At 43.4% G+C, this 12,236-nt stretch overlaps 1 protein-coding gene across 2 annotated transcripts in view; it reads right to left on the bottom strand.

Moving 5' to 3' along the window:
- The window catches only part of MTTP (microsomal triglyceride transfer protein), a 119,246-nt gene extending 113,385 nt beyond the window's left edge, over window positions 1-5,861 (bottom strand). For both annotated transcript variants that reach the window (XM_033957197.1, XM_033957187.1), the window contains exon 1: window positions 5,689-5,861. In XM_033957197.1, the coding sequence (XP_033813088.1) occupies window positions 5,689-5,749 (61 nt within the window). In that variant the 5' untranslated portion in view covers window positions 5,750-5,861. The remainder of the gene's footprint in view (window positions 1-5,688) is intronic.
- Window positions 5,862-12,236: the final 6,375 nt, after the last annotated feature.

The raw sequence follows: 12,236 nt of genomic DNA on the forward strand, positions 1-12,236 counted from the left end.
GTTATCCCCTCTACTTTTCAGTCTATACACCAGACCAGTTATATACATTGCTCATAAATATCAAATCAAAATTCACTCATACACAGATGACATCTAGCTGTTTCTCCTGCAAGGCACCAATCGAGCCTCCCAACTAATCTACAGAACTGCCTCACGGACATAAAAAACTGGATGTCTCAAAACAAACTCCAACTCAATGCTTCACAAACGGAGCTCCTCTAAATCAGGAAAGAAAACTCAAACTACACCAGTCCATCACTCTCTTGGGAATCAACTACACTAACAGCAAAGGATCAGGTCCATAGCTTAGGAGTAATACTAGATGGCAATCTATCACTCTCCTGCCACATATCGCAGATAGTCTCCACCTCATTCTACTATCTTCGCCAGCTGCGGAAAATTCAATCCTACCTCTCAGAATCAGATTTCACACAGCTCCTCTATGCCTTTGTCCTCTCCCATATGGATTACTGCAAAGCCCTGTTTAATGGTCTCTCAGCAAAAATCCTAAATCGCTTGCAATGGGTGCAAAATGCAGCAATCTGCCTACTAAAGAATCTCAGCATTCGTGACCCCGTCTCTCCTGCGCTATGCTCAGCCCACTGGCTGCCCATCAGCAAACACTGTGTCTTTAAGGGTCTTATACTGGCCTACAAAAACTTTTATTCTATAAAAACTTCCACCATAAGGTACCAAGATACGTATCCACCAAACTGCAACCTTACACACCCAGATGTTCACTTCGCTCATAGAATGAGAAATGACTCGGCATACCTCCTGGACGATCCCTCCTACGGGAAACAGCACGCAAGAGCTCCTATATCCAATTCCTCCCCAAACTATGGAACTTGCTACCCACACAGATCAGGTCGCTGGAAAGCCTGATGGACTTCAGGAAAGCAGTGAAAACCTTCCTCTTCCAATGACCGAACCACAGACCTAGTACTCTATATGTGGAATAGAGATCTGCTCTCACACGCATCCACTTATCTGGGTGTGACCATGAGATCTTAAGTGTGTATCCCAGCATGATAATCATTCAATTGTATGCCACCTAATTGTCATGACTGTATTGCTCTGCTCCCCTTGCTACTCTGGATGTTAACTTGTAACCCGGTCCTGCCCCCTCAACAATCCTTGAACCCTCCTTCCTTCCTTCTTCCTCCCGCCACCTGCTCATCCCATCCTAATGTGTAGGAAGGCTCACTTGGGCCCGCCTACATACCTGGTGGGTCCAGCAGGGGTCTTTGGGGGCAAGAGTGCATCCCCCTCATACTGGCGAGTTAACTGGTTGGCAGCTTTATTTGGACATGTAATTTGCTTTGAATATTGACAGAATAGGGTTTTTTGGTCCTGAAGCAGGGGGTGGAGGGGTGGAATTATAAGATAGATGTTTATTAGGATAATATGGTATCTGAAATTTATCATATTTTCAAAGTATGTGTTTACTTTCACTTTGAAAATTACCTACTATATGATGCACATGAGCCTGATTTCCATCAGGGCTTTTCTGAGGAAAGGGATGTTATCAGTGGTATGCCTCAAGGCATTTTCTTTTTAACATTTTTGTATGCGATATTGCTGAAGGGCTAAGATTTGCCTCTTTGCAGATGATACCACAATCTGCAACAGAGTAGATACCCCTGATGGTGTGAATAACATGAGGAAGGACCTACTGAAGCTTGAAGAAAGGTCTGAAATTTGGCAGCTATGATTTAGTGCTAAGAAATGCAAGGTCATGCATTTGGGCTGCAAAACCCATAGGAATGGTACAGTTTAGAGGGTGAAGAACTTTTCTGCATGAAAGAGAGCGGGACTTGGGTGTGATTATATGTGATGAACTTAAGGTGGCCAAACAGGTTGAAAAAACGATGGCGCAGACTAGAAGGATGCTTAGGTGCACAGGGAAAAAGGAGGTATTGTGTATAATTCTGGAGACTGTACCTTCAAAAAGATAAACAGTCAATCCAGAGGAAGGCTACTAAAATGGTCGGTGGTCTCCATCATAAGGCGTACAGGGACAGACTTAAAGATCTCAATATGTATACTTTGGAGCAAAGGCGGGAGATGGGGAGATATGATAGAGATGTTTACATACCTATGTGACAAAAATACACGAGGCCAGTCTAATTTGAAACTCCAAAGAGAGAGGTTATAGAATGAAGAGAAGACTGTCTGCATTCAAGAAAGCATGGGAGATGTAGAGATAGTGGATGCTGCAGATGGGCAGACTGGATGGGCCATTTGGCTTTTATCTGCTGTCAAGTTTTTATGTTAACAATAATTGGTTAAGCCACCGTTTTGAATATACCCAGTTAAAGTTAACTATATAAGCTTCCCAGTTAAGATTAAAGACAGGTGTTTCATCCAACCAGCCTCAACCAGTTAACTTTAACAAGATAGCAGCAGCTCAGAATGAGGTATTTTTGTGCCTGGGGCAAATAGCAGAAGAATATTTAAGAACATAAGAATAGCCTTACAGACCAATGGCCCATCTAACCCAGTATCCCATCTTCATAGAGACCAATCCAAGTCAGAAGTATATGACCACTATGACTTCCTCTTCCCCTGCAAAGCAGTGCTGGAAGCACCTATCCAAATCCCTGTGAATATCAACCAGGACCTGCATAAGGTCTTTTACTCTGTTGTCTCCCTTGCGGCTCATTATGCAGGAGGTGAGGATACTGAGCACTTTACACATATTTAATTATTTATATATATATTTGGTGTTTTGCTCATTTCAATAGTATATCCAGTATGGTAATTTAGTCTAGTTATATTGTGTTTCTGTATGGTATGTTATTATATATACTTAGTTTTTTTGGTTGAACTTATTGAAATATGACAGGTCCTCAAAATCTCCCTTCCCTAATCCATTGTGCCCCCACCTCTAATTTGATACACCCCCAATTCAAAAATTCAGCAATGACCCCTTAGTTGTAATCTCATGATATTACCACTAGAGATCATCACTACTATTGTTTGAATGAAAAAGATGGGAGTGGACAGGGACTGCTCCTGCCCCACCCAACTAGACTATCAGGGATCACTTCTAGATAAGTACTGGGGTGGCAGTCCAGGGGAGAGGAGTGTGTAGCGGGGGGAGGAGACATGGGTAGGACTTGGATATAGTGGAGCTTCAAAGACAGATCAAGCATTGGAAGCAGGACAGGGGGCTTGGAAGAGAGATTGGTGGAAACAGAACCAGGAGCTTGAGAGATTGAGGAGGGAATGCAACTGGGGGTGGGGGATGGAGTTGGAGGATCATGGTGGCTGTGGGATAGGTAGTCAGGACAGGTGGTAACCCAGAAGTTATGCAGGTGCTGGCCAATATTCAGTGCTGGCACCTGCATAATGAAACAGGCAACGTTAGGCTGCCTTATGTGTAGTCTTATCTGCCCGCTTAGTTACAGGGGCACCGGCACTGAATGTGGCTCATGCCTGCATAACTGTCAGCTCCTCCCTGACTTCACTCCTGGACCACCCCAACACCACTCAGATTGTACCTGGGCAGTTAGAAATTATATTGAGCTATGCTGCCTGGTTAAGTACCGCTGAATATTGGTGTCTGGCCCACTTAAACCCCACTTAGATTATAAGCCCTCTGAGGATAGGAAAATACCTAGCATATCTGAATGTAACTCACCTTGAGCTACTACTGAAAAGATACAGGTTAAATACAAATAAATAAATAAATGCATGGGTGGAGCATAAGTGGACTCTCCACTTATGTGCATATGTCCTTGTTGCATGGACATGATAAAAGTTATGCCAGGTGTATGTCTGGTATTATTCTGGGTGCACCAATACTGAGTTACACTAGTATTCTATAACAGAATCGGAGCACCCTGAAGCCATTGCAGAATAGGCTTCCACTGAGCACCTAAATGGAGGCAGCTAGTTGCAGAATTGCCCCCACCATGTTGATTACAAGTGCAAATGTCGCTATTTACATGTATGAAATTGAGAAAAGAGCTTCCAGTATAAGAGCCTATTATGCTGCAAACTCTTTTCTTCTATCTGGGGTCCTTTAAGCTGATTACAAGACTTTTTTCTTTGAGTGTATTTATATGTCTACAAAGGTGGACAGTCAGTTCAGATTAAACAAGATATTTCACCCAGAATGATTGAAGCCAACTTTTCAGAACACTTGCGCTCATAGATCAAGAGAGAAAACAAAGAAATGCCCTGTTCCCTAGCACCTCCTCACATCCGGAAAATTTAGTGTGGATAGGACAGCAAGAGGCCTATCCACACAGGATAAGGAGCCGCCTAGTTTTAGATGGCAGGAAGGTCCTTAAGAAGCTGTATTCTAGTCACCAACACACACAAAAGTGGCTTCTTATCGACTACCAAATTGTGGAAGAGTATGCTCCAGGCTTTGAAGGCATGTACTGTGTTGGTGGCAATTTGCATAGGTGACATGCACATACATTATAGAATACTGAAATTTATGCATGTTCATGCATAATTCTAGATGTGGGAACTTACACTAGTTATAGGGCCAAGGTAAGTGGTTGCACTAGATGTACATGTGTTCTTTGCCATTTGCATTAGTATTCTATTAAGAAAAGGACGTGCCTATTTTTCCTTATAGAATAGCCTTGAAAAAGGCACCATAGCTACCACCTATAGATATAGAATTGCTCTCTAGAAGTTATTTGGGGGGGGGAGGGGAGAAACATACACAGATACCTGGCTATCTCATGAGCCTTTTTTTTTTTTTTTTTTTTGGGGGGGGGTTGAAATCAGGTTAAAAAGAAAGATAGTACATTTCAATTATTGTCCAGATCCTGGTTTTAAAAGGCTGTCCAATATCAGTGCTGATGTGGCAGTTTAATAACACAAATACCAATCACTCAGACAACTTTGTTACAAATTCCTTGTACTAACTGCCAAAGCACCCTTGCACGCAAGAATTATCAAACAAGTATCCTCACTTCTAACTCAGGACATTTCATTGTATGATCATCATTATTATAAGAACAAACAAGAGGTTGGCCCTTAAAAACTCCACAAAAATGGAAAACTGACAAGAACAAAAAACTTGTGGAGGAGATGTTCAAGATGCAGGCTTTATTAAAATCACATAAAAATATCTAGGGCCCAAGGTGTTGGGGGTTATGGACCGAACACGGTCCGTGTTTCAATTATACTGTCTTCATCAGGGGTCTTATGGGTGATGATGTAATAAATGTAATGGTGCAATGTCCAATAAAGTGATGCAAAAACGTGGATGCATATTAGTATATGAAAAGTGACTGGTGCAGGGGGTACAAATGTGTAATACAATAAGTGTGACAATAAGTGTGACCAGTGTCAAAGTGTATAAATATGAATAACCAATGGGTGCTAAATGGTGTAACAATGTGTCAGTTCTCATCATTATTATAAGAACATAAGAATGGCCATTAATGGGACAGACCGAAGTTCCATCAAGCCCAGTATCCTGTTTCCAACACTGGCCAACCCAGGTCACAAGTACCTGGCAAGATTCCAAGGAGTAAAACAGATTTTATGTGCTACCACTGTCACAGTCCCTGTAAAATACATCAGTAACTTAAAAAGGCCCACCTGAGAGTTTCAGATCTAGACACCACAGCATTATTGTATCTCTGTCCTGTGATCACTAGGCAGCCAGTAATTACGATTATCAGTAAGACAAACAGAATAAAGGAATGCTCTTACCTTTTACAGAAGCCGAGATTGCCGAAACTATACACAGGACAAGCACAGTAAGGGCTAGCATATTAAGCTTTTTATTTTTGTAACAGACAAGCTACTGTGCACCAATCCTGACCAGAGGAAGGAAAAGCGACCAAGAAAAAGTTGGTGAAAAGCAGTGACCAGCCCAGATTGGAGCTAAGTGGATAAAGAGGCTCTGATGTACCAGGAAAATGTTTATCTAGTTTAGTAGAGGTCAGAATCCAAATTCCGTGCGCAAGTACTAAGTCCAGCAAAGGCCGCTGGTTAATGATTAGAGGTCGATCACTTATAGGTGGTGCCTTCTTAATGCAATGGCTAGCCTTCTCCCCCAACCCATTATCAGGCACAAGGCAACTGCAACCTGGCACTTGAAAAATTCTGCGGATGAAAGACAAGCAAGTTTCAGTACTTCCTCCTAGCTGAAAAAATTGAGAGAGTGAAAGGGTATGTTTGTAACCAAATATTTCATTTCACATTTCTTATTTATTTTGGCCCTCGTTCACCATCACGGTAATGTGCATTATCTGCTGGTTCTTCCTTGGCCTATGTAGCAAGCCTTCATGCTTGATGCTCTAATAAACCATAAAGCACAATGACATTTAAAATGATCACATTAAACCAATGCATTTTTTTTTCTAGCAAAAAAAATGGTTTCAGTTTTCAAATGCCAGGCCATTCTTCAGGAGTGGGGTGATCACTGAGGGACACACCCCACAGTAGCCAAGAAAAGGCAGCACTGAGTTTGCAGAATTTGAGCTCTTTTTATTAAAAATGACCCCTGGTTCCCAAGTATTATCAAGAAATGGAAATGGTGCTGGGACACAGTACCACAAGTACAAACTAAATCCCACTTAAGGTTATTCAAACGAGATTATGGAGAAAAATAGTCTCAGTAACCTGCTTGGATAGGGATAATGCAATCCCAGGATATCCCAATCCAATACCAAGTCATTCAAGGTTCAAAATTACCATCACTAACCAGATTACCTCCAACTCCTATTTTGTGTAACCAATTTTTATTGTATCATAAATAAATTCTTATTTTTTAATTTTTCTTCTATACACAGCAAAACGGGGACCTGTTTCGCCACTAAGCGCGGCTTTTTCAAGGATTCTCAAGACACGGCTTCTTTTACAAAGCCGCACTAGCAGCTGCGCTGTGATAACAGCCCTGAAGCCCATAGAGATTTAAAGGGCTTCGGGGCTGTTGCCATGCGGCTTTGTAAAAGAGGCCGTTAATTTTGAAATCCCGCCTCACTTGGGGCCATTTTTCAAATATCAGGCCATTCTTCAGGAGTGGGGTGATCACTGAGGGAGACACCCCACAGTAGCCATGAAAAGGCAGCTCTGAGTTTGCAGAACCTGAGCTCTTTTATTAAAAATGACCCCTGGTTCCCAAGTATTATCAAGAAATGGAAAAGGTGCTGGGACACAGTACCCCTGGGTGCCTCTTCAAAAGAGCCCTGCATTAAATTGAATACAACCATTTTAATACAGTTACATTCTGTGCTGTCCCCTTAGAATATTTCTACTATGTTATATTATGTTATTCTGATGTTTTATTGTGTTCTACTTAGTTCCTTTGTCTTGGGGAGGAAGGTGGTATGAGAGTTTAAAAAATGAACAAAAGTTTATTCAGTTAGCAGGGGCTGCTGGGCATTAGGTGCAGGAAGGACTGGAGCAAGGGAGTGCCCACAAACACAGAGACTCATTGTTCCTTCCCCCGAAAATGGGTGCTAAAAGGATCATGGGATATTGCTGTGGTTTACATTTATTATACACATGTACTTTCTAAGATTTGTACCTGGGGCAATAGAGGGTTAGGCCAGGGTCACAAGGAGCCACAGAAGGAATTGAACCCAGTTCCTCAGCACACCGCACTAACCATTAAGCTACCTCTCCACACTGATCCCTAACCCCTACCCACTTGCTTCTGAAACATCCCAGTTGGACCTCCAGGACTGTCCCCTACCTCTGTGTGCCCCCAATCCCAGGAATCAGTGCTGTCCTTAGGGCCAACCAAGCCAGGTGACACTTCATTCCCCATAATTTGAAGTACTTGCACTTCAATGCTCTCTGAAATCAATCTTCTTCCCTCCCCTACCAAGCATAATCGTCTACCACTCCCACCCACCTCCCACCCCCTCTGACATCCTCCTTCACCAGTAGAGTATAGTGCCCTCTTCAGTTTTTCCTTCTGCTCAGTTTTTATTTTCTTTTTTTCAGGCATTTTCTGCATTTTTCATGTGGTTTCCGTGCTAGGAGGTTCCCATTCTTGGGGGTCTATTCCACCAGGGAGAGAATGCAGATCCACAAGGGTGAGGTGCTGCTTGCAGGGCAACTCCTAGTTGCACCTGTGGAGCCTTCTTTGTGGTCCATCAAAGCTCAGGGTTCGTTCCCCTGGGAGTCTGCTCTCCTGCTGATTTATCAGAGGCTTGAGTTCAGGCTGTGGGGCCCCTGTGTAACAACCCTTTGGGTATCAGGGAACAGGCTGCATGTTAACCCTCCTGTCATGTCGCACGGTTTCCTTGGAGCAGAGTACTCAGTCAGTATCTGGCCAACTGGCAGCCCGAAGATCTCCAGAGGACAATATTCAGCAAGAATTTGAGACAGAAAGTCCTTTCTTTCAGGCAGGCTGCAGCGAGGCTGACGCAGAAGCCACAGTGAGTAAGCCCATTATTCCCTATGGGGGAAAGTTGGGGAGGTCTAAAAAAGTTACGTTTAAGGGTTTCTGGGGTCATGGTTAGGATCCACTACCTCCATTTTTTAAACTTCAGGGAAGTCCCCACAGGCCGTTTTTGGCATGATTTTTCTGGCAGCGGCCATCTTGGATTTTAAACAATCTTTTTTCCAAAAGCTCCCATCTACCTCAAAACCTTTCATTTTGACTAAGGATCACCTGAGATGGACTTCTCATGCCAGTCTTCCCCTGTATCATGCCAGTTTTGTGTAATTTTAATAGCACAAGACCGGCCATGTTCTGCATGCCGTGGGACATATAAGAAAGGGGCGGGAGCTTTGGGCTCATCCTTCCTTGAGTCCTCCAGGGCTGGAGAACCCCAGAGGGCCTATACAGCAGGTGAAAAAAATCCCACTTGGAAGCCACAAGCAGCAAAGGCATGAAATGTAAGCGCATGGAAAAGCAGTGGAAGCCAAGAACCCCCAGTCAGAGTCTTACAAGGGTCTTTAGGGCTACCTGTTCAGGTATTTATCCCAGAGTTTGTGAATCTCTTGTGGAAAGCTTATTTGACGGGCCCGGGAAGCACTGCGCTGCTGTGGGCATGCAAGCATCAGGCCAGGAAGAGTTCTCTCCCTTGAGGGTCTCTCTGCTGCAGAGCAAACTGCCTTCAAGTATCAGTGTCCAACTGGAACAGGATTGGAATGATTGGAGGTCATTCTCCATGCCTTTACTGTCCAAGGGATCAGTTACTTCCTTGGATGATTCGGGATCCCTAGCCAGGACCGGGAGTAGAGAGGCGGTTGTTGCTCTCAATCAAGGGGATGACTTCTCGGTGCAACGACTGTTCAAGTCTGCTACCATCCCATATGTTATTTTGGATGTGCTCAGTGAGTTGAAGTTGGACCCCCAACAGCCATCCACCTCAAAGTGCTCAGTCATGAGTGGTACAAACACTCATATCTCCTTTTTCCCTGCACATCCAGATATCACCTCACTGGTCACTGATCAATCGGAATCCTCAGAAAGTTCCCTGAAGGTGGCAAAGGTTATGGCCAGACTCTACCCCATGGCTCCGGAACAGCTGTTTTCTCAGATGAAGGTGGATTCTGCAGTGGCTCAAGTAACCAAGCGTCACTTCCCTTCCTAGCAAAGGAGGAGTGATACTAAAGAATGCACAGGATCGCAAAGTTGATGTGGTCCTTAAAAGTGCTAACTTTGGGGATCAAGAGGCAGCGGCGTCTTCCTTTGAGGCATGTGCCTGTCACACCATGTTAAGGTGGAGTACTGCAGAGGAGGAGAATATCTGTCCCCAGCTGGTGATGGAAGGAGTAGATTACATGACAGATGCTCTCTATGATGTCATCAGAGTAATGAGCAAGGTATCAATGTACACTGTTTCTGCCTGCTGGATGCTCTAGATCAGGCACTGGGCAGGCGATTCAGCCTCTTATGCTACCCTAAGCAGACTGCCCTTTAAGGGGGCAGAAGTTCTTTAGCAGAGTCTTGGACGACCTTATGGACAGTCGTCCCAAGTCTCTGTCAGACAGCAGACCTTGCCGCCCTACCAGGAGAGGAAGAAGCAATTTCCATTCCTCTCTTAGGTGTCGACAGTACTTCACGAGTTCCTCAACTCAGAGACCCTATCAGGGATCCAGACAGATTTATTTATTCAATTTTCTATACCATTCTCCCAGAGGAGCTCAGAATGGTTTACATGAATTTATTTAGGTACTCAAGCAATTTTCCCTGCCTGTCCTGGTGGGCTCACAATCTATCTAATGCACCTGAAGCAATGGGGGCTGAGGCGACCCGCCTAGGGTCGCAAGAAGCAATGTTGATTAAAACCCACAACCTCAGGGTGGCGAGGCTGTAGCTCTAACCACTGCACCACATTCTCAGACATAGTATGGTTAAAGATAGCATGGTAAACATTTTCTGATAAAATGGCAAAATATAATTAACAAAGCATGGTAGAAACATAATATAATACAAGAGACGCCAACAACTCCCGGGGTCGCAAGTCAGCACAGCTGCCAAAACGTCACAATGACACTAGTTCAGCAACCACACTTCCACACATCGGTGGGAGGCTGTCAGCATTCTGGAAGGCGTATGAGCAGATTTCCTTGGACTGCTAGGTCCTGTATATTATTCAAGAAAGCCACAATATCAAGTTCTATCAACTCCCCTGCCAGACAGCTAGAAAAGGAGGCCAGGGTCCGAGCTACAGTGCAAAGACTCTTAGACATCCAAGCCATAGAACCAGTTCCTGAAGAAGAATCGGGCTCTGGCAGATACCTAATAGTGCCCAAGAAGACTTGAGACCAATCCTGGATTTGAAATCTATAAATGCGGCATTGAGAGATCCGCATTTTCACATAGAGATGGTTCAGTTAGTCATTGTGGCAGTAGCTCCAGGGGAATTCCTAGCCTCCCTAGATTTGACAGACACATTCCCATTTTTTCAGACCACAGAAAATATCTGAGATTCCATGTTCTTCAAAGGCATTTCCAATTTGCAGTGCTTCCTTTCGGGTTGGATACGGCCCCACACAAGTCCACCAAGGTGGTGGTGGTAGTGGCAGCAGCTGGTGCTAAAAACCTCTTGCACAGTTATGTATGGGGGGGGGGGGGTAAAGTACAGAATGACAGAATGACACGGGAACAAATGGATCTATCTCCATCCCTGTCCCTGTTAGCTCTGTCTTCATCTACACAAGTCTCAAATACTTATGAGGACAAAGGTTATAGGGATGGGGCAGAGACAGGGACAGAACTTGTGGGGATGGGACGGGGATGGAGATATCCTATGGGGACGGCGACAAATTTATTCCCATGTCATTAAAACTCTGGAGTCAAATGAATAAAAATGTTCAAAGAAGCAAAGAGATTGCAGGCTGGAAATTATTTTTCTATGAAACTCATCTCAGAAAAGGGGATGAACATTTAACACAGGTGGCTGCCAGTCATATAGAGCACAGGAAAAGAGGGCTGAGCAAACTTTATGCAGAACACAAAAGACAGAGATCACAGAAATGATAATAGGGATTGGGACTTGTATACTGCCTTTTTGTAGTTATACAACCACATTCAAAGCAGTTTATGATTCAAGATACAAATTCAAGATACAAATTCAAGATACAAATGAATGATATATAATCCATATAGAGCAGTGGTCTCAAACTCAAACCCTTTGCAGGGCCACATTTTGGATTTATAGGTCCTTGGAGGGCGTCAAAAAAAATAGTTAATGTCTTATTAAAGAAATGACAATTTTGCATGAGGTAAAACTCTTTATAGTTTATAAATCTTTCCTTAATAATAATATTGTAATTTATAGCTAAAGAGACATATGATCAAGAAACTGTTTTATTTTGCTTTTGTGATTATGATAAACACACTGAGGGCCTCTATATAGTACCTGTTGGGCCGCGAGTTTGAGACCACTGATATAGAGGGAGTGCTATTAATTCTAGTGGGATTATAGGAGGTTTGTTCAAAAAGTTCCAGGACAGTTTGAATTGCGTACCAATAGGAAGTTCTTTTGAGATGCACTTGGTAGCTTGAAACCTCAACCGTTTGTTGGTATCTGTTTTCATCTCCAAACTATAGCAGTTTTTGTGAAAGTATGTTTTCGTGATCGGCTATTTTTCATCATGTGCAACCTCAAAGAGCAGCGCTACAGTGTGAAGTTCTGTTTTAAATTGGGTAAGACCACTACAGAAACTTATGAAATGTTGAAAGTGGCTTATGGGGAACATGTCATGAATTGTGGAAAGTGTTTTGAATTTGTCATAATTTGCAATTTTTGCACAAAACGCAATGACAATTCTTCCTCAGCCACCTTACT

The sequence above is a fragment of the Geotrypetes seraphini genome, chromosome 1 (assembly GCF_902459505.1).
Source record: "Geotrypetes seraphini chromosome 1, aGeoSer1.1, whole genome shotgun sequence".
Classification (NCBI taxonomy): domain Eukaryota; kingdom Metazoa; phylum Chordata; class Amphibia; order Gymnophiona; family Dermophiidae; genus Geotrypetes; species Geotrypetes seraphini.